This window comes from Psammomys obesus, unplaced genomic scaffold, assembly GCF_907164565.1.
Source record: "Psammomys obesus unplaced genomic scaffold, mPsaObe1.curated_primary_1811, whole genome shotgun sequence".
Lineage (NCBI taxonomy): Eukaryota > Metazoa > Chordata > Mammalia > Rodentia > Muridae > Psammomys > Psammomys obesus.
The window spans coordinates 4715877-4737233 of record NW_026592776.1 but is presented as its reverse complement, the minus strand read 5'-3'; the positions used below and the strand labels follow the sequence as shown (position 1 = coordinate 4737233).

General features: G+C 39.1%; 1 protein-coding gene across 1 annotated transcript in view; it reads left to right on the top strand.

The window, feature by feature from the left end:
• Positions 1-6816, top strand: part of Grpr (gastrin releasing peptide receptor) — a 35641-nt gene extending 28825 nt beyond the window's left edge. The window contains exons 2-3 of the mRNA XM_055615755.1: positions 3497-3848; positions 5571-6816. Coding sequence (XP_055471730.1) covers positions 3497-3848; positions 5571-5957 — 739 coding nt within the window. The 3' untranslated portion in view covers positions 5958-6816. The remainder of the gene's footprint in view (positions 1-3496; positions 3849-5570) is intronic.
• Positions 6817-21357: the final 14541 nt, after the last annotated feature.

The following is a 21357-nucleotide window of genomic DNA, read 5'->3' as shown; positions in this document are numbered from 1 at the left end:
TCTTTCTTTCTTTCTTTCTTTCTTTCTTTCTTTCTTTCTTTCTTTCTCAACCCTTCCCTCCACCCAGCCATCTCTCTGGAGATTTCGCTTTGATCACAAGTCTATGTTATAAATCAGAAGAAACTAGGGAGTATTAAGATGGGATGAAAAAGAGCACTGGAGCTAATAACCTAGGGAAAAATTAGAAAAAAAATGACTGTAATGTGTCACATATTTAAAAGAAAACAGTTGGATCTGCTATAAGGACCGCTTCTCCTCTGTTTGCTGAGAAATAGCTCAGAGGGGGCTATGAGAAGGATCTTGGAGGAGTTGAGGGAAGGAAATGCATTACATTTTTAAAGACTCCACTGCTCTGTGCTCTGGGTTATAGGCATCTTACAAGTCAGTTAATAACAGCCTCAAATTTTTTCAAGGATGATTGTATTTGCTATTCTCAAAAGAAAATAAATCCAGGGTTTTGTAGTTTTGTCAAAGTTTACCTGTAGGATTCTAATTTAAATTCATGCAATATGTCAGTTACCTCAGAGACTATTTTGTTCATTTTGTTTTCTTCTAGACCAATCTTCTCTGTACAGTGAAAATTTAGATTATACTGAGAGTTTTACATTGTTAATGTTCAACAATTCCTACTGACTACAGTAGGTAATTATAGACAAGCAAGGAAGGGCAAAACTATTTGAATAAAATAATGAAGCAAAGGACTATTTGAATAAAAGTCAGGCCTTTCTGTAGACAAAGATTTTCAATCTTGGACATGGGATACAATTAGTCTGAGTCTTTGACACATTAATTTTGTGAAGACTATTCTTTACTCATTCCAATGTTAACACAAGAAAAATGAACCTGGATGTTTTTTAGAAGTGGGAAAGAATTGTCTTGGTCTTTGTGCTATCAAGAGAGTAAATTTGCCATCTACAGAAGAATGATCCTTGTTAAATGTGTAAGAGTGAAGCCCCTCCCCTCACTTTTGAGAACGTGGGAATAAGAGAGTTGCCTGGAAGTTATATATTGGCAACCAATAGCAAGTGTTTGCTGAACTACTACTTAAACATGTGCAGAACTTGAGATATTTTGCATGATATAGAAAGAAATTGAAAGTAGAAGCCAGAATCTTCAGACCCCAGGAAACTGATGGAAAAGTCAGGTAGAAAAGACATACCAATAAAAGTATTAGCAAACAATAAATTCAAGTATGGATGTGTGGTGTAGCTCATAATCCAAGTTACTCAGGAGGCAGAGGCAGAAGAGTTGCCTAGATCAACTCCTAACTTGGATACATACTATGTTTAAGACAAACCTAAGCAATTTATAAAGACTGTTTCAAAATGAAAAGTAAATGTGAGGCTCTATACAGAGCTTGCCTAGGTTGCATGAGCAAGGTCTTGGGTCAATTCTTAGAACCACAAACATTAAGTAATTAACTAATGACAGTGCATAGTAAGTATAAAATGATAAGAACTGATAACCCTATCAAAAATTTAGATAGGTTGGGAGAAAGAATGGGAGTGTTTAAGGCATTGAAACACCTGAAAAATCCACAAGATGATACTTAAACTGGGATTCAGAAGGACTGAATTCAGCCATATGTAGATTGTGGGATTGAGGATGAAAAGGAAAAAGAAACAGAGGCTTAATGGAGACTTAGCACTTGTATATTTGTCCCTTGAGTACAATGTAAAGACATAGCTTGCTCTTTTAAGGAGTTGGAAATGACACACAGGAAACGATCCTGGAAATAAATATGGTAACAACTTCAAATGGCCATTATAGTTGACTCTTTCATTTAAGGTTCTTTTTGGTCACAAAAAAACAGAAGCCACTCAAAGTAACTCAAGAGAAAACGCAATGAGAGAATATTTGGAATTATAACACAAGACTCCATGTTCAAAAGTAACTCATAGGTCAGAAAACTAGAACCCTCTACGACTAGGACCACATTGCCTCTGTTTGTCTTCCTTCATTCTTTTTTTTCTTCTTCCAGTCCACCTACTCTGTTTATTCATCTTTTCCACACCGTTAAAACATGACTACCCTGATCATTTCTTTGACAGAAAAATCTTTTTTTTTTCAGCATCAATCATTAACTAGCTATATTTCCTGCTTAAATGTTTGAGAGAAAAAGAAACTCTTAAATACCTGAGTAAGCTCAGGTATCCACCTCCAATAAAACTTTGTACCTTTGGCCTCCAGCCTGTGTCTGCTTCTCAGAGTTCTTAAGCCAAGGCAGCATTTTTCTGGGTACCTCACAAAGCAGTAGGGAGCTAGGAAGAAGGAAGAGGTTAAGAAGGTGAAACAAAGATTAGTTTGTTAATTACCAGCCTCCTTCCGGTGTCACATTTTCAATGGCTTATTCATTCCCATTCTTTGAAAGAAAAAAGAGACATATTGAAAATATTCAATGACTTCACGTTCCCAAAACTGCATGTGAATATTAATAACAAAGATTTTGCAAAATAAAAACAAGCTCCCCGTCTCTGTGTCTCTCTTTAGGTAGCAATGTGCTTTGTTATTAATTTCTGCAATTTATTAAGAAAAGTGAAAAGAAGATCACCTTTTCTGAGAGGCTGTCTTTTTTTTAATTTTTTTTTTATTTATTACAATTTATTCAATTTGTTTCCCGGCTGTGGCCCCCTCCCTCGTCTCCTCCCAACCCCATCCTCCCTCAGTCCTCTCCCCCATGCCTGTGGCCTAGTCCACTGATAGGGGAGGTCCTCCTCTCCTTCCACCTGACTCGAGCCTATCAGACTGAGAGGCACTCTTAAAATCAAGAGACAGGGTGAACTATGCTGCACAATGACTGCAGTTATTAACAAGATATCATATGCTTGGAAATCACTGAGTCAATTTTAATTGGCTTCAGAGAAACAAAAAACAGATAGCTATGTGAGATCATGTATATGCTAATTACTCAATCTAGCCTTCATATAATGTATATATATATATATATATTGAAAAATAATATTGTACACAATAAATAAATAAATAAATATGTATAATTCTTAAAGGGAAAATCTCATGGGAGCCCAAGCATAGACAAAGAACTCCAAGCATCTAAGGAACGCTGAGAGAAGGAAATTAGTCCTCTCCAGAGTAGACTTTGCCTAATTGATTATTCAATACCAAATGGTCAGCCCATACATACAAATAACACTAAAAGGACTGAACACATTTTATTATATATTTAGGTGTATGTGTGAGAGAGACAGAAAGAGAGAGAGATAGAGAGAGCAGAATGTTACTTCTCAAGGCATCCATTATAGACCAGCTAGAATGTAGAATGAGACAAGGAACATGCTCAGGGTACCAAATTTCAGAAGGTGCTCATATTTGGGATTATGAGAATTCAGAGTAAACATTTTCATGAACTTCAGAGGGAGTGCCTCCTTAAAATTTGCACCTCAGCATCCTAATTTTCCTCGCCCTGGTCCAGGCTGTGGTATCATCCATAATGATGTTGAAAAACTTACATGGAACCATTCCCTTTTTGCTGATCCAGGTACAAAGCCATTGTCCGGCCAATGGATATCCAGGCATCACATGCCCTGATGAAGATCTGCCTCAAAGCTGCCTTGATCTGGATTGTCTCTATGCTGCTGGCCATTCCAGAGGCTGTGTTTTCTGACCTCCATCCCTTCCATGTGAAAGATACCAACCAAACCTTCATTAGTTGTGCCCCCTACCCACACTCTAATGAGCTACATCCCAAAATTCACTCTATGGCTTCCTTTCTGGTTTTCTACATTATCCCACTGTCAATCATCTCTGTCTACTACTACTTCATTGCCCGAAATCTGATTCAGAGTGCCTACAATCTTCCTGTGGAAGGCAATATACATGTCAAGAAGCAGGTAAGTACATACTAGGAATTTATTTTCCTCCTTAGGCACTTGGTCTCTTGCATTAATTTTGAATCTTAGTGACAAGTACTTTGTATAAGTAGCCACATTACTTGATTATGAGATTCTAGGAGGAGAGTGATGCTTCATTAAGGTTTACTTCAGTAATAGGGCACTTGCCTAACATACACAAGGCCTTAGGTTCAGTTCCCCACAGCTGTGTAAAGGAAAATAATTTCAGGAACTCCAGTGCTTTCTATAGATTGTTCTTTTAACCCAATCACATTGTTTATCCAGGAAGAGAGTTACCACACAGCTAAAGCAGAGGGAGCAAAAAAAAAAAAATGAGACTAGGCGAAGAAAAAGAAATAACATGGTTAAAAAGGCTCATGCTGGAGAGAGGTATAGAGGGGTGACTAATGTCAAAGGATGCGCTATGCCTGAACAACAATGTCTTTATGAAACCCATCTCTTTGCATCATGAATGTATACCAATAGTGGAGAAAATGCTTCACACAATGAATGGCTCAAATCCAGATTGGATTTTTCCTCTTGAGGCCTTAATTTTCTTATCATTGTTATAGCGTAATAGCTTCTATTTTGTAATGTTATTGGAAAATTATAAGAGCATGTGTAAGAACTACAGATCACAGCATGCAGGATACCCCCATATGTCACTCCTTCTATCTTCCATAAACTTCTTCAATTTTATCCTAGAGAGACAAAGAGTAAAAAATAAAAGCGCTGGCTTTCCTTTCCTTGTCAGTTTTTAAAAGTTGTTTTTTAGATTTATATACTTTAATTTTATGTATATGAGTGTTTACCCACAATGCATGTGTACCATGAGCATGCCTGATACGCACAGAAGTCAGAAGAGGGCACTGAATTCAATGAGACTAGACTCACAGATAATTGTGAGCTACCATGTGGGTGTTGGAAACTGAACCCAGGTCTTCTGCAATCCATCTCTTCAGCCCTAGTCAGTTCTTTTTGCCTCCTAGTCCAAATGCAGATCTTTGATATATTTAATGGTGAAATAAAAATACCACCCAACTCCATGGAAATAAAAAGTTGACCCCAGTTGGGGGCCTCCCATTTCAAAGTTCTTTATCTGCCAAAAAGGAGCGGTTTGAAAAGCCTTTTAGTAAGCAAACACCCATCGTACCCCAAATTGTTAATAAGAAAGTAGTTCTTCCTTGAAGTCACAAAGGAAGTTAAGCGCAAAAAAAGAGATGTTAAGTCCATGTTGTGTAGCCACTTTCTTCACTGTGTCACCCAGAAACAGCTAGAGACTGAAAAATAATACAGATTTATCTCAGCTGGGCCAGTGAGGAAGAATAAAACTGCCTGGGGTTTTGAGCATCAGAGGGGATAAGAAATCATTAACTGTAGAGCAAAGAAAGCCATGAAGTAGAAGGGCTGATAAACTGTCCCTGCTCTCTAGAGGAAAAAGAGGGCACTTACTAGAATATCCTTGTGTGATCCATTCAAGCATGTAATCAACTTTGTTTAAAGAACTGTTCTCAGCAGCATATTCTATTTTACCTTCTGGGTTTCTGCTTCCCATCTTGTCAATCTGTGTGTTTCTGATCCCTTTTTCCATTTCCCCCCACTCTCTCTCCTTATCTTCATCTTCAGCTGTACTCTTTCTATAGCTCTTCTCCCTCATCCATTTCCCTGTCTTTGTCTTCATACCTCTAACACCGGCTCCGTTCTGTGTCTCTCCCTTCTCAGATCGAATCCCGGAAGCGGCTTGCCAAGACAGTACTGGTGTTCGTAGGCCTCTTCGCCTTCTGCTGGCTCCCCAACCATGTCATTTACCTGTACCGCTCCTACCACTACTCTGAGGTGGACACCTCCATGCTCCACTTTGTCACTAGCATCTGCGCCCGCCTCCTGGCCTTCACCAACTCCTGTGTGAACCCCTTTGCTCTGTATCTGCTGAGCAAGAGCTTCAGGAAGCAGTTCAACACTCAGCTCCTCTGCTGCCAGCCTGGCCTGATGAACCGGTCCCACAGCACAGGCAGAAGTACCACCTGCATGACCTCTTTCAAGAGCACCAACCCCTCGGCCACCTTCAGTCTCATCAACGGGAATATCTGTCATGAGGGCTACATCTAGACCAACCTTCCTCCTATGGAACTCCAGGTTTTGTTTTATGGATGTCCAGGAACCCTAGAAGGGATTATTGTCTGTACATCCTGAAGACCCTTCAGGAGGCTGAGTGCTATAGATGGATGCAAGAAATGTCCAAATAAAACAATCATTATTATATCTCAAAGTAAGCCAGCAGGCTTCATTTTCCATCTCAACTTGTGAGGGCTTCTGATGGAGATCAAATCTTCCTGTAAGAAACAAGGAACAAATTGGAAATTATTATTCAAAGCACCAAGCTCTGCTATGCCAGTATGGTCAATTAAGTCCTAGAAATTATATGAACAAAGAGAGCAGAGAAACCATGCTCTGTGAATGATATTCTTTAAACAGAAGCTGATTGCTTTCAAAACATGGCCTGACTCTTTTTCCCAGAAATATCTATAATATGTAAACCAAGGGACAACTTTAATTTACATTCCTAAAATGAAAAGGCAAGTCTAAGAAAGAATCTCATGTGTAAGGAATAGACTTCATTTATAACATTAGAAGCCAGTGTAATATAAAACAAACCTCTAAATATTGACTTTTTCAAAGATGTTGCTGAGGACACAGGAGAAACACTCAATATAAAATGTTAAAACAAAATACAACCAAACACATAGATCTATGTGTGGCTAAAGAGCTTATGCTCTGACTTCTCATTTCAAAGAAGTTCTGATTCTTGTTAACCCAATTTTGACCATTACAGTGTCATTCTACCATAGAAGAGAAATCCTTTTGTGGGGAAAAAATGCTCATTTTATCAAAGTAACAACTAAGTAGTTGTTATAAATGTATAAAGAATGACATTTTTTCTTGGTATACATGTTTTGAATTAATTTTATTTTCTTAGGTTTAACTGCCCTTGCTGTGATAAAGCAGTAGTTTCAATACAAGAAAGGTGGTATCTATGAAGAAATAAAATCATGTTTCTATTGAATGTATAGTTCCCCTAAAGTTACGTAAAGAAAATTGATATAATTTTAGTATCATGATCACGTGTCTGAACACGTGTTAAAAAAAAAGCCCCAGATACCTTAAATTTTTGAACTGACCAAAATGAGAACATTTTTGTTCTTACTTAAAAAGGTGTGTGAAATAGTCCACATGCAGAAAGACTGGACTGACAGTTCCATCTCTTTATAAATTCATAGAAATGGGTCTGTAGTAAAGTTTGTACTATCTTATTTGAAAAATCCTGCTTTGACTCTTTCTGAACTTAAAGATGGGCCATGTCTGACAGGCTGTGAATCCAAGTTGTCTAAGTGTTTTCTCTTAAACCCGGAGGCAAATTCAGTTCAGTCTCTATCTGCATGAGATACAAACAGCAAGCACATGGAAGAAAGCTTTTTGTTGCTTGATGTGGGGAAGTACTGGACAGCTGTGGGGCTTTAGGCATTAGGACCAAGACAGTGTGCTTTTAAGACTGTACCACCTGGAATAAAACCTCTTCCCTCCTGCTTTTATGTACTAGAAACACCAGTTTTCCTCGTAGTCCCTAATTACATTGCACTTTTTGAAAAGTAAAACAGACAGTGGAGGTGAAAGAACCAAGATGTCTTGATATCTTAATCCTACCTCTAGCTGTATGACTTTAGGCATCCGTTTTCCTACCCTAGGCTCCTTTTTCATGTTTAGAATGAGAACACAGAGCTAAGTCCCTTTTATTACCAAGGTTCTCTGAGGGTCTCTATCTCCTCCAGTTCTGTCTTGAGAGCATGCATGTGGCCCACCTCCTTACAGTTACTATATTTCTGCTTCTCTTACAACCATAAGGTTTGGAGACTCCCTCAAGCCCCCTTCCATGCTCCTGTGCACACAGAAGAATTAAAGAAGCTAGGTTGTTCTGTTACCCAGATACTCTTTGGCATCATTCCCATTAATAACGTTTCATGAGCTTGCAGTGTTTTAGAATTAGAGCTGAAAGACAGATAAGAAAATACGTGGCTCAGTTTTCTACTATTCAAAAGGCATGTTTGCTCTTCCCTCTTGTTCACTTTCATCTACCTGTTCTCTTGAAATACTGTGTCACAACTTTGCTCTTTTGCCTCAAACTTTTAAAACCCTTGAACACAAATGGCTCCATGCCTATTCCGGATATCTAGAATTCAGGCATATGGAATTTAGGGCACAGATGGTGTGTCTCCTTATTAGCTACTAGACAAACATTGAGAAGATCAAGGTCTGGGTATTGCTGTGTGTCCTAAGGCAAATCTTGTTACTTACTTGTGACTTGCAAATGAAAGAGTTGGAGGGAGTTTTTGTCAGCCAGTGCACAAAACTGATAAAACATATAGTGAATTAAATAATGGGCTGAAACTAGACCTTATTAGGAAAAACTTAATTGACCCATCTCTTCTCTAAGGAAATAGAAATTTTCTTTTAAAATCAAGATCCTAAAATCATAAGAGAAACCTGAGACCCATGTGGTGTCCCTTCTATACCAGGGCAAAAAATACAGGGCTGGATCCCAGACATTTCATGCCTGGCTTCCAAAGATAATCACGTTTAGCACTTATGTCTTTGGCGAAGGAAAAAAAAATCAATTTTTGCTGTGGAAAACCATCTGTGTTTATTCAATTGACAGATACTAGCTTTCAATCTATCTTAAATTGAGCTTCCCTGAGGCAGGCAGCTCAACAGTGATAGATTAAGCAATAAACAAAGCAGTCTCCCCACCAAGAGCTGAGGCTGGCAGGGAAGGTCCAGCTGCCATTGGGAGTGATATTCTACAGCAAGATGATTCTCCCTGCTTAGTGCAGACAAGGCTCCTCCTTGCTGATGATTTTATGATTCCCCATAAACTTAGATAGCTCAGCCCAGTTCTTCTGGCTGCTCTCACCTCCCCCACTCAATCTAGCTTTCTGCCTCATTATCAAGGGCTCTTTGCACCACTAATAATTTGGTTCTTCAGCTTAGAGGCTGGAGAGTCTGTAGGGAAATGATTCAGAAGCTTCTACAGACCAAGCAACCTCGTCTTGTTATAAAAATACCCACTGAACAGACGTAAATGAACTTGACAATAGGACTCGGGAGAACTTGGGTTATAAAGTGCTTTGCTTCCGCCAAGAGTCACAGTTGGTTATTGGTTTCCAAGTCCCATCATATGTCAGATGGCTTCTAGTAAAAAGGATTATCTTTGTTTGGAGAATGACGTGTTGAATGGCACCCTCATCTGTGGGCTAAAAGCTGGCTAAGTCACTTTCCCCAGAAACCAGATAGAAACAGTTGACTGTATGAGGATTGAATGAACAGTGTGCCTTAAATCATGGGAATTAGAGAGAGACGCACTTTCTCACCATCCTCTCTTTTCCCATTCGTACTTGGAGGGAGCTGTTATGAGAGAATGGATTGGAATTAGCTCTGGGGTTCTGGAAGGAACAGAGCATATTTCACAAAAATTCATCTAACTACGGCCACATTTTCATGGAATGAACCAACAGCTACAAGGAAGTAAGAACTCTTCGCTTTTATGGGACCAATCTCTCTTGAGCACTAACTCTCACCCTCTCCCATTGTCTCCTTCACTCTATGTCTTTCTATGCATACACACACACACACACACACACACACACACACACACACACACACACACAAACGCTATTCAACGTAACATACCACCTCAAGTAGTTCTTCCTTCAGTGTCTGCTATCCCTCCTAGGCACACCTTTACCACAGCACACAGATACAGCAACTTTAACAGCGTTTCATTCTGAGGGTCAGTGAGACAGCTCACCCTGTAAAGGCTCTTACCACCAAGCCAGACAAGCTAAGTTCCACCCAGAGAACCCATGTAGTAGAAAGGGAGAACTAACCCCTCAAGTGGTCTTCTGATCGCCACACATGCACCATGGCCCATGCAGCCCCCACACATCACCACCCCTGACACACACACAAAAGTAATAGAAAAAAGTTTTAAAATAGTATCATTTGGGCCTTCAAAGACATTCCTTGTCAGAGAAATGAGGATCAAGTATATGCCCCAGGGGAATATATTTCTAGAGTGGTCAACAAAAAGCGCACAAAGAACAAACTTTCCTCTTACAAAACCTTATATTAGAAATATACTCGATGGATTTTAACTATTTTCTTTAAGTTTTAAGGCAGCACATGTATTCAATTTAGGAACTTTGGGTTAGACTATTACGGTCCATGATTAATTCAAAAGAATAGTGCATTTATCTCATGTTCATAGTCTATAAAGTATTCTTACACTCATTACCTTATTAAAGTGAAGCTTTTCCCACTGGCCAAAGAGTTCATTTACATTCTTTACTGTGGGAATTTAGAGGTATTAAATTCACCTGCTTGAGACCATCTAGTACTGAATTAAAATGCCCATGGAACCATGGGAATGAAACATGAGCTATCAAAATCAGACCACATTTGACCTATGATAAAGCTGTTTCATCCACATTGCAATTTAATCTGATTTCATTTTGCTCTGATCTGAGTTAACCATGCTTTACTCTTGTGGCATATTCTGTAAAAATGACAATCATTGCTTCCTTGGTTTCCAAGACATTTTGGTACTCCTAGACAGAGCCTGCTTACCCTGGTACAAACAAGTTAGTAAGGTTATTGTTGGTAGAATAGAAGTGGGAATAAATTCCCATGTTATAAGAAAGTGAAAGGCAGAGACACAGGGCAAGATGCTAGGGGAAACATAATGGCCATGAAATTTGTGACATTTAACAAAAACCTGAATAGAGTCCTATGGCCTTGAATGTGCTCAAAGACGAGGAACATAATGTCACCAAGTATTTATGTGAACTGCTGTCTTACACAGATGAAGCCATGACTCAAGACCATTACTTAATAATACTAAGGTTGCATGGAAGAGTCCAGTGGCAGAATATACCTATAGACCAGAACTTTTCTTGATTCCATACCTCCACCCAGAATTACTTCCCAAATCCAGGTTTTGTGAGAAATAATGCACATAGGACTTAATACAAAACCCTGTTGCTGCTCTAGATGTTGTCCAAAGTCCTGGCTTAGTGATAGAATTAAAGGGGATCAAAACACACAGGTTAAAGGGCTCATTAAAGGCTAAGGCTTGGATGCAGTACAAACTGGTGGAGCAGGAAAATCCCTTAGCTTACACTCTCATCCCAACCCAGAGACATACTTCAGTTGCAAGCACCAACTAAGTCACATGGTTGTAATCCTAGCACTCAAGAGGCTGAAGCACAAGAATTGCTGCAAGTCCTAGGCCAGCCAGGGATACATGGTGAGACTTTGTCTCAAAACAACAACAAAAGCAACCAAAACTGCAACTCAAAAACAAACAACTCAGCAATGGACAATGTCAAAGAAGAGGACCCAAGTACTAACAATCAAACCTTTTTTGAATCAGGATTCATTGGAGAAAAGGTATCAGGAAAGAGGCAGAGCTGTTCATACAACCCTCTCTTCCTCACTAAATGAAAAAGACAAGGCAATGGATGGTTTCTGGGAGCCTGGAGATGTAGGCTCCATGAACGACCTCTAATAGAAAAATACTTCATGGACTGTTTGTTTGGAACTCAAATAATGAATCAATAGTTGGGATGCCTAGCTCTGATCCCAATGTCTCTCTGTTCTCTCTGAGCTCACACATTTCTAGGAAATAAGATTTATATTTGTCCCAAATTCAAAATTCACTCCCAGAGTAATAAAACATGGAGAGACATTCATAACTTTATGGTTTCTTAAGATAATCATTTTAATGAACAACAAAACTTCATACATTCAAGACTTCATTAACTCTCAGACAAACTTGATTTTTTTCAGTCTAAGTCAGGACCTAAATATTATGACACTGTATAAGTCAAAGTTTCCTTTGTGTTGCCCTTAGCTATTGATATGCTTACGATAGTGAAAAAGTAAAACTGCTTTCACTAAAAAAATATTTTGTTCGGTAAGCTGAGCTTTTACTGAGTTGTACATGACCTTTCTTGCACTCAAGACAACAAGGTTTGAGATGATACAGTCCAGTGAGCTGTAAAAGTATATGGTGCAAGCTTCTTTAGTGTTATTTTATGTTTTGTTTTAAATACTAGGCACATGTTTTGTAAATTATAATTGCACTTGCTAACATTAACATAAATATTTATTGCTCTGAAAAATACACTCTGTGTTAAATAACTCAGAATGAGTTCCAGGTGTGGAACTTAGTGTAAATAATGTCATAGTTTAGTTTTGTCTAGACTCCTTGGATTAATGAATTATGTAGAAAAAAAATCACAATATGAACGTGACTGACTCAGCTCTTTTTAACATTGTCATGTGTGTAACTGTATGGTCTAGTGAAACTCTCTCCATGGAAAGTGTGCTCTGCAACTGAATTTGGATTATCCCAGAAATGCTTCCAATGACGGTATCCCATTTTGTGTGAAGATACATGACAGTAGCTTGACTCCAGAAAGCTGAATGTTCAAAGTGGTAGAAGATAAGTAGTTGCTCTTATTTTGTGACACAATAAAACATAATTTATGAACTGGACAGATGCATGTATCCAATGTTCAATAAAAATAGTTGTTGCATGACTGCACTCTGTGGCTTGGAGTCCCTTTTCTTATTAATAATTTCTTATTAATAATAAACACTATTATTATTATTTATTAAGAATTTACAGGGCACACATGCAGGAGATCAGAAAACAACTTGTGGGAATCAGTTCCTTCTTCTGCCATGTGGGTCCTGGGTGTCAAATTCACCTCTCAGGCTTAGTGGCAAGTACCTTTTACCTGCTGAGCCATCTCACCAGCCCTATCCTTTAGGCTGTTGTTTTCTCAGACCTACATCAGAACCAAACAGGATGATTCCCTGCAAAACATGGAATTTCTAATATTTGTTTGAGATGAAACACTGAAATGAAAAATAAGCATTCCAGGTAATTTCCCTAATTAAAGTATAATTGCATTTTTGCTTATACACTTTATATTTTAAAATATATTTTACTAATTCTTTGAGAATTTCACAATGTATTTGATTCTATTCATCCTTTACTCTTCCTCTAACTCTTCCCAGACCAACTCCCACTTCCCTATTCACCCACAACTCCATGTAGTTTTCTTCTCTGCCTCATCCTTTCTTTCTTCTTTGTTCTTCATTTAAATATCTCCTTGACTCCTAATTTGTGCTGTCCATACACTCCTGAACCATCTGGTGGAACATGACTGACCTACCAAGAACTACACCCTTAAAGAAAATCAACTCTCATTCCTGCAGAAACCATCAAGTATCCACAGCATTTCTGTTAAGGGTGGGAGCTTGTGAACCTCTCTCTACCCCCATGCCAGAATGTTGACTGTCTTGGTCTTCTGTAGGTCTTGTATTGGCAACCACAACTGCTGGATTTGTGAGTGCAGTGGTCCTATCATGTCAAGAGAACATTTGTTTGCCCTGACCCTTCCTAATCTCTGTTTCATGGTTCAGAACTAAAGCCATGGGAAATGGGGTACAATGTAAAGTTATTCAACTATCAGTGTCCCTTGTCCTCACAATGATCAACATCCATTCCCCAAACCCTGTAGTTGGTGATCATTGTTGCATTGTTACTAGTTTATTTATATGTTTACTGCAGACTTTACACATATATACAGACAAATAACAAAATGTATTCCAAGATTCCACCCTCAATTTACAGATGTAGTAACATATTGGTTTCTATGCCCCCTTGTTTACTCATGACACAACATATCTTGAAGATATTTCTCTACCAAGGCCTAAAATGCTTCCTCATCCTTTATTACACCTGCATATCATAGCTTTATTTATTTATCCAGTCTCATTTGAGAAATATTTGGAGTTTCCCATTATTTTACTATCATCAACAATAACATATTAAATAACAAACATATTATATTTGTAATTTCATGCATGTGCAAGTGTTTCGATAGGAAAAAATCTACAATGTGGACTTGCAGAAACAAAGAGTAGATGCCTTTATAATAGTGACAATTATTTCAAATTGCTCTTCTTGAGACTGGGATGCTAAATTTTAAAGACCCTTGCTTTCTGGAATTATTCTAAATAACATATGACAGAAAAACTCCTAAAATTTATGGCTTAAACCAGACCAAAGCTTAGAGAAGGAAGGTGGGCATTAAGTCCAACCTGCAGCCTAGGAGATGTTGACAATTATTAGCTGCTGGAAGGAGAGTCAATTTTTTTTTTCTGTGAGTGTATCCCCTGGTAATTCTACAATGGTCCAGAACAATGGAAGGACACACATCTAAAAATATTTTTGTAGCAAAAAATTGGATTTTATTAGCTTTATTTTTAAAAGGACACAAACTTGTCTCGGTGGTGGGGGAAGATCTGGGAGAGGCTGAGAGATGAGGAATGAAAGTAATCAAAATTTGTTATTTGGAATTCTCAAATAATTAATAAAAACATATATTGAAAAAGAAAAGGCAGCTGGGCGTGGTGGTGCACACCTGTAATTTCAGCACTCAGAAAAGCAGATGTAGGTGGATCTCTGCCAGGAGGCCAGCCTCGTCTACAAAGAGCGTCCAGGACAGCCAAGGCAATGACATACTGTCTGTCCAGGACAGAGTCACCCTGTCTCAAAAAACCAAAAGGAAAAGAAAAAGAAAAAAGGGAAAATGCATATGAGAATGTCTCCTATTATTTTGTACAACAAATATATGCTAATGAAAGAAAAATATGCAAAAGATTGCAATGTAAGTGTGTGTTGGGGGAATCCTTATGCATCAAAGTGAGGAAACCTAGCTAAAAATCCAAAATAATTAACACACTACCCTCCTGGATTCTACCCTTTCTTTTCATCTAGCCAATGGCTGATTGTGAAGAAAAATGAACATATTATAAGGTGGTATTTACAAAGATAATGAAGCTATCTGGCATTGAGTTCATGAATTGTTTCATTCATTTCTACAGGGCCATTTTCTTTGTCAGAAACTCACTTATATGAAATGTGTGTGTGCAATGGCTTCCACAGGGATCAAGTCTTTTGAAATATTTAAAATACTCAACAATAGCTATGGCTGAAAATGATTTTATTATCTCCCAGGGCCGCATTCTTGAGCTACAGTCTCTGGTGTGAGGTAAAAGAAGATCAAATTTAATCCAGCTATGATGTTTAGAGGTGGGACCTTCAGATGGTGAGGGTTAAAAAACACTCCCATGATGAAATCCCGATGGTGTTATAAAAAGAAAGAACTCATTATTTAGTATATTTTTTCTGAGTTATTTTTTTATTTTGTATTTATTACAGTTTATTCACTTTGTATCCCAGCTGTAGTCAGTGAATATTTATGGTTCATTTTGTAATGATTTATTTATAACAACAAACATTTCTGTATTAGTTTTGCATAACCAAAATAAAAAATAGATTTATAAAATTAAAAAATAAAACTAACCAATTAAGCAAATAAATAAATACATTTTAAAAAAAAGAAAACTCAGAAAACAAAATATCATATATTTTCTCTCGGTTGCAGTTTCTAGGGTTTATGTAGTATACAAAAGTATGTATGCATACGTAAAATGAAAGAAGTGAAAGTGGCTAGAGATGCAAGGGGAACAAAAAAGAAAAGAGGGGGCAAGAAAAGGGAGGACACGAATTGAGTTAATATGTTTTATGTGTAATTTAAATGTGTAAGAATATTTAAAAATAAAATTTAAAATTGAAGCTAAAAGGAAAGCATGTTCCCCCACAACATGCGTGCACGAGCACACACACACACTCTGTAGCTGTCTCTTGTCATGTGATGCTCTGCACTACAATAAAGAAAGCCATCTGGCCTTGGTAGCATAAGAATGCCTGTAATATGAGCACTTGGGAAGTCAGAGACAGGAAGCTAGTTGAAAGTTTGGGGCCAGCCCTGGCTACTTAGTAAATTCCAGGTTAAGCAGGACTACAGAGTGTGACAGTGTTTCAAAACAAAACAAAAGAGAAAAGATGACTAGTCCTGTCCCCTTGATCTTGATCATCCACAGATGGAATAAACAGTCATTCCTTACAAATATGTGTTCCTGTAACAGAAAATGAGTTAATGTAAGGAAGTTGTGAACAAAGGAATGACACAGTCACGGTGGGTGTAAAGATAGCCCACCCAACCCCCCCGTGCCTTTGTGATGAGAGGTAATACTAGGAGTGCCTCTCAGATGTAGTCAGGAAATTTCTTGAAGGACACACTGGTCACACCACATGCGGGCCTTTGAATTCATTTGAAAGGAAGTTCCTTCCTTTTCCACATTCCCTGCCATGCACTCACCTTCTTGATATGTATTGTACACAGTCCACCATTAAGTTGTAAATGCTTTATGGAAGTGTCAATACTTACATATCATAACTGTGCCTAAATTAGTGCTTGAGTCTCTAGAATTCGTGGGTTATATGAGAAGATAGCTTAGCTAAAGTCTTTTGGGATATCAGGCAATGAAATGCTAAACTGAATATAAGGTTGTTCCACTTTAATTACTCAGAACTTCATCTAAAGCAATCCATGAAATCTAGAAGTGTGACACTAGTGAAGACTCCTAGTAATGGGGACATGGAGCCTGACTGGTCATCCTCTGTAACCAGGCAAGGCCTCAAGTGGAGGGATTAGGACACTAACCCAGCCACAAAGCCTCCAACCTACAGTTTGTCATGCTTGCAGAATGTGCCTAGCAAAACTGTCATCAGAGAGACTTCATCCAGCAACTGATGGGAGTAGATGCAGTGTAGCACAGCCAAACATTAGAAGCAGCTCTGGGAGCTCCGAGGAGTAGGCAGAGTAAGGATTGGAGGAGCCAGAGGGAACAAGGATATAATGAGAAAATGGTCCACAGAATCAACTGAAGAAAACTCAAACGGGCTCACAGAGATCAGGGAGACTGCATGGGTCTGACTTCTACAAACATGTTATTGTTGTGTAGCTCGGTGTCCATGTGGAATTCCTAACAGTGGGAGCGGAGGCTGTCTCTGAGTCATTTGCCTGTCTTTGGGACTCTTTTCCTCCTACTGGGTTGCCTGGTCCATTGTTGATATGATGGCATGTGCCTAGTGGTCTTATTGTAGCTTGTTATGCAGTATTTGGTTGAAGTCCCTCGAAGGCCTGCTCTTTTATGAGGTGAGGTGAAGTGGGAGGGGAGGATCCAGAAGAAAGCAGAGGTTGTGGAGAAAGACTGGAGGGATGGAGGGAGGGGAAAATGTAGTTGGGATGTAATATATGAGAGAAGAATATTTTTTAAAAAAGATAAGAAAAAGAAAGTATAAATTTTTTGTAAGCGTTTTACTACCATGTCAGAAAATAAAACCTTACTAAATCCACAGATTGTAAGATAGAGTGTTTAATACTCTCTCAGAAGCATGGAGTATTAGCATTGGAAGACACCCCAGGGAATGCCATACATGGTCCCTAATTTTACAAATGATGAAGTTAAGGAAAAGTGTCACAATTTATGCTTCACTTAGCCACTGGAGTTTGGAAAAAATGAAAACTAATGGGGTGGGAGATGATGTAGGTGAAGCGGGCAGAGTTTCATCCATCCCTTTTGGTAGGGAAAGGAAAATCTGCACAGTACTACATTGTAACACACCAAGCTTATTCCTTAGGCTCAACACTGATAAGTGATGCTTTCTAATACAAGAAGAATGGGATCATTTTTTCAAGGAAACCATACAAAAAGCATGACTACTATCCTCTGCATATGGACTAAACTGTGCTTTCTATTATGAAAATGAACTTCTGAAAGTACAACCGTTTTCCACAGTTGAAGTCCTGAAAGCCAAACACCTTGCTCCATACCAGAGGCCAATTGCAGCTACTCCCAGAGCTTCTAGGCTTTTTAGAAGGTCTGCAATAGTTATAACCAGGGTTCTCTTTACTAGGATAGTCTACTTTTGGGTGTTCACCCTGAACACTGGAAGCTGGTGTATGGTTTATGAACCATCACCTGGGAGCTCTTTAAAATGCTGATTTGCACACCCTACCTCAGATCTACTGTATCCAAATTGGGTTTTTAATAAATCCCTAAGCACTTTCATTCTCAGAGAATGATCTAAGATAGCTATATTCTAGGTCAGAAATGAGTGAATTGATGAGCTACATAATGTGCAAAAGTAAAAGAATAAATAGCAAGGGACAGATAGTTAGTAAAACATCACTAAATGTGTGTGGAAAACATCCACAGAAGCTGGGTGGTGACAGTGCACGCCTTTTATCTCAGCATTTTGGAAACAGAGACGGAAGGATCTCTAAGAAGTCGAGGCCCACCTGGTCTACAGAGCTAGTTCCAGGACAGCTAAGACTCCATAGAGAGACCCTGTCTTGAAAACAAAGCAAGCAAGACAAAACAACCAAATATCCCATTGAGACAACTGGAGTAGACCAAATGAGAGATCAAACAAAAGGTAACATCACCAAATCAGGGATTACATATACTCAGCAGAAATTTCCTAGAGAATCACCATTGAGACAGTCAGCTGGAGTTCCCAATAGAAAGAGTCTCAGGCAAAACAAAATGTCCAATCAGGAGAGGCTTCCAAGTGCAAGAGTAGGACCACATAAAGACAATGTTATCAAATCAGGCACTGGCAACATCCAGCAGAAACCAACTGAGGAAGCCGAGGGAGTCAGATGGAATTGCTGTTTGATTAAGCTTTCTCTCCATGAATGAGCTTCCCATGTTCTGGTTTCTCTTTCTAATCTCAACACTGTCAAATCATGGGATAAAATAATCATGACCTTTGTTGGAGATGGTTCACCTTCTAGCTGTTCTCAAGGACACAGTGGTTTTACTTTGAGCTTGTATTATTTTCCTCTCCTCCTTGTCACAGTGTTAGGAAGAGACAGCCCAATCCTTAACAGGGTATTTGAGAGGACACTTTGAAAAAAACATGCTTGGCTTCGAAATAGAGGATGGCAACTCCAAGTACCAGCTTCTTGGTGATTTCAAACAGCACATGACCATTTACCAAAATAATGTTAAGTTACAAGTTTCTATATATATATATTAAATTCTTGGTCTGGCCAAGGACATCATTTACCATGAAGAAATCTATGTTGAACACAGTACATATTGTGCCTATTCACTTATCAACATTTTTCTCTCCTGTTGAATGTAAATGACTATTGTCTATTGAACCCAAGTCACATTTTGCTCTCAAACCCGAGTTTTCTCTGATAGTAGCTGTGACGGTTTGAATCAGAACAGTAGAACAGGCAATAGCATTATTAGCACTGTTAGCACTTGCAGAAGTAGTTGTGGCCTTGTTAAAAGAAGTGTGTCACTGTGAGGGTGGGATTTGATGTCTCCTATGCCCAAGGTATGCCAGTGTGCTACCCCAGACCTCTTCTGCTGTCTGCGGGATCAAGATGTAGAACTCTCGGCTCCTCCAGCTCCATGTCTGCCTGTATGCTGCCATGCTTCTCACCATAACGATTATGAACTAGACCTCTGAAACTGTGAGCCAGCCCCAACTAAATGTTTTCCTTTATAAGAATTGCCTTGGTCATGGTGTCTCTTGATCCTAGCTAAGACAGCAGTGAGTAGAGATATGTGTCCAAAGTTTCCATGAGAGCATTTGATGAAACAATAATGAAAACTTGTATCTGGAGGCTGTGGAGAAGGCTCTTTCTTTGCTGAGAGCTCTTTAAGGGGTCCTGGGTTCAGTTCCCAACACCCATATGGCTACCTGACCATTAAACCCAACTCAAAGGATGTACTGTCTTTCTGTTTAGATACTGTCACCCCATTTTCCTTCAAGTTAGAGGATATTGTTTAAAGGTCTACTGTCTGATCAAGCACATTCCTGATTCCGGGCAAACCTTTCGTTGTGTCACTTTTCCTAAGCATATGCAACCAAGCTCCAGACAGGACATTGGTAAAGTAAAGAAACACTTTCATTGAAGCCCATACTGGTGAGCCAATGAATTTGTGAAATTACTTACAGAAGTTTGAGTCAAAATCAGCTGTATCATTAAAAAGACCTGTTCCCGTATTTGCGACCCCTCAAAATCTGTCTAGATGAAGTCTCACCCTCAGTCAACTTTTCCCCTCTTATAGTATCGAGTACTCCTTTAAGACCCTATGCAGCTGGGAAATAAAAGCATGTGCTAGGTGGAGTCTCTCAAGAGGACCTGGTGATTGTCCCCTTTCTTCCTATGGGGAAATACTAAGATCACCGTCACTGTTGCCATAGCTCTAGCTAAGTGCTGTAAGATTTTACTGCTGAATCGGGATATTCTGTAGGTCGGCGTAGGAGTCGTGCTCCATCATAACTGAGGTCAGGCCTGAAGGACATAGCTCTACTACAGCTTTCTGTGCTGCCTCCTTAGAGTGAGAGGACACTCTTCTACTTTGATATGTAAACGGGGGGAAATATCTCACAAGCTAAGGACTAAAGCCAGTTGTTCTTTTGACATAGTTTAGTTAGGACCCAACTTACAAATTGATCTCAGTTCTGCAGGTACCCAATAATGAAGCACACTGATGCCCAACCTGATTATTTTCAAAACAACGATCACTGTCCTTTAAGATCCTTCAGGACTTTTTGTCGGTGCTGTGCCTCTTAGAGGCTGTCAAGGTTTCTTCAGCCACCAAACCTCGGAAGTTGATCATTGTTTTTGACTCCTACTTTGATCACTCAAATCAACCAGCTCCAACGTCTACAAATATCCCACTAAAATGTCTCAAGCAAAAAACCCATCTCCTAAGCCCACATTCAGCACTGAGATGCTAGTAAAGGCCCAAGAATTCCCAACTGCCTGGGGTTCTCTAAGACCCTGTATTTTTTTTGTTTTTTTTTTAATTTAATTTTATTTTATTAATTACACTTTATTCACTTTGTATCCTCCCATAAGCCTCTCCCTCTTTCCCTCAGTCCCACCCTTCCTCCCCCTTCTTCATGCATGCCCCTCCCCAAGTCCACTGATAGGGGAGGTCCTCCTCTCCTTCCTTCTGATCTTAGTCTATCAGATCTCATCAGGAGTGGCTGCATTGTCATCTTCTGTGGCCTGGTAAGGCTGCTCCCCCCGCCCCCAGGGGGAGGTGAGCAAAGAGCAGGCCAATCACATTATGTCAAAGGCAGTCCCTCTTCCCATTACTATGGAACCCACTTAGACACTAAACTGCCATGGACTACATCTGTGCAGGGGTTCTAGGTTATCTCCATACCTGGTACTTGGTTGGAGTATGAGTCTCTGGGAAGACCTCTGTGTTCAAATTTTCTGGTTCTGTTGATCTCCTTGTGGAGTTCCTGTCCTCTCCAGATCTTACTATTTCTCACTTCTTACAATAAGATTCCATGTTTGTAGCACCTTTATTTGTAATAGCCAGAAGCTGGAAACATCCCAGATGCCCCTCAACTGAAAAATGGATACAGAAATTGTGGTACATCTATACAATGGAGCATTACTCTGCAATCAAAAATAAGAAAATCATG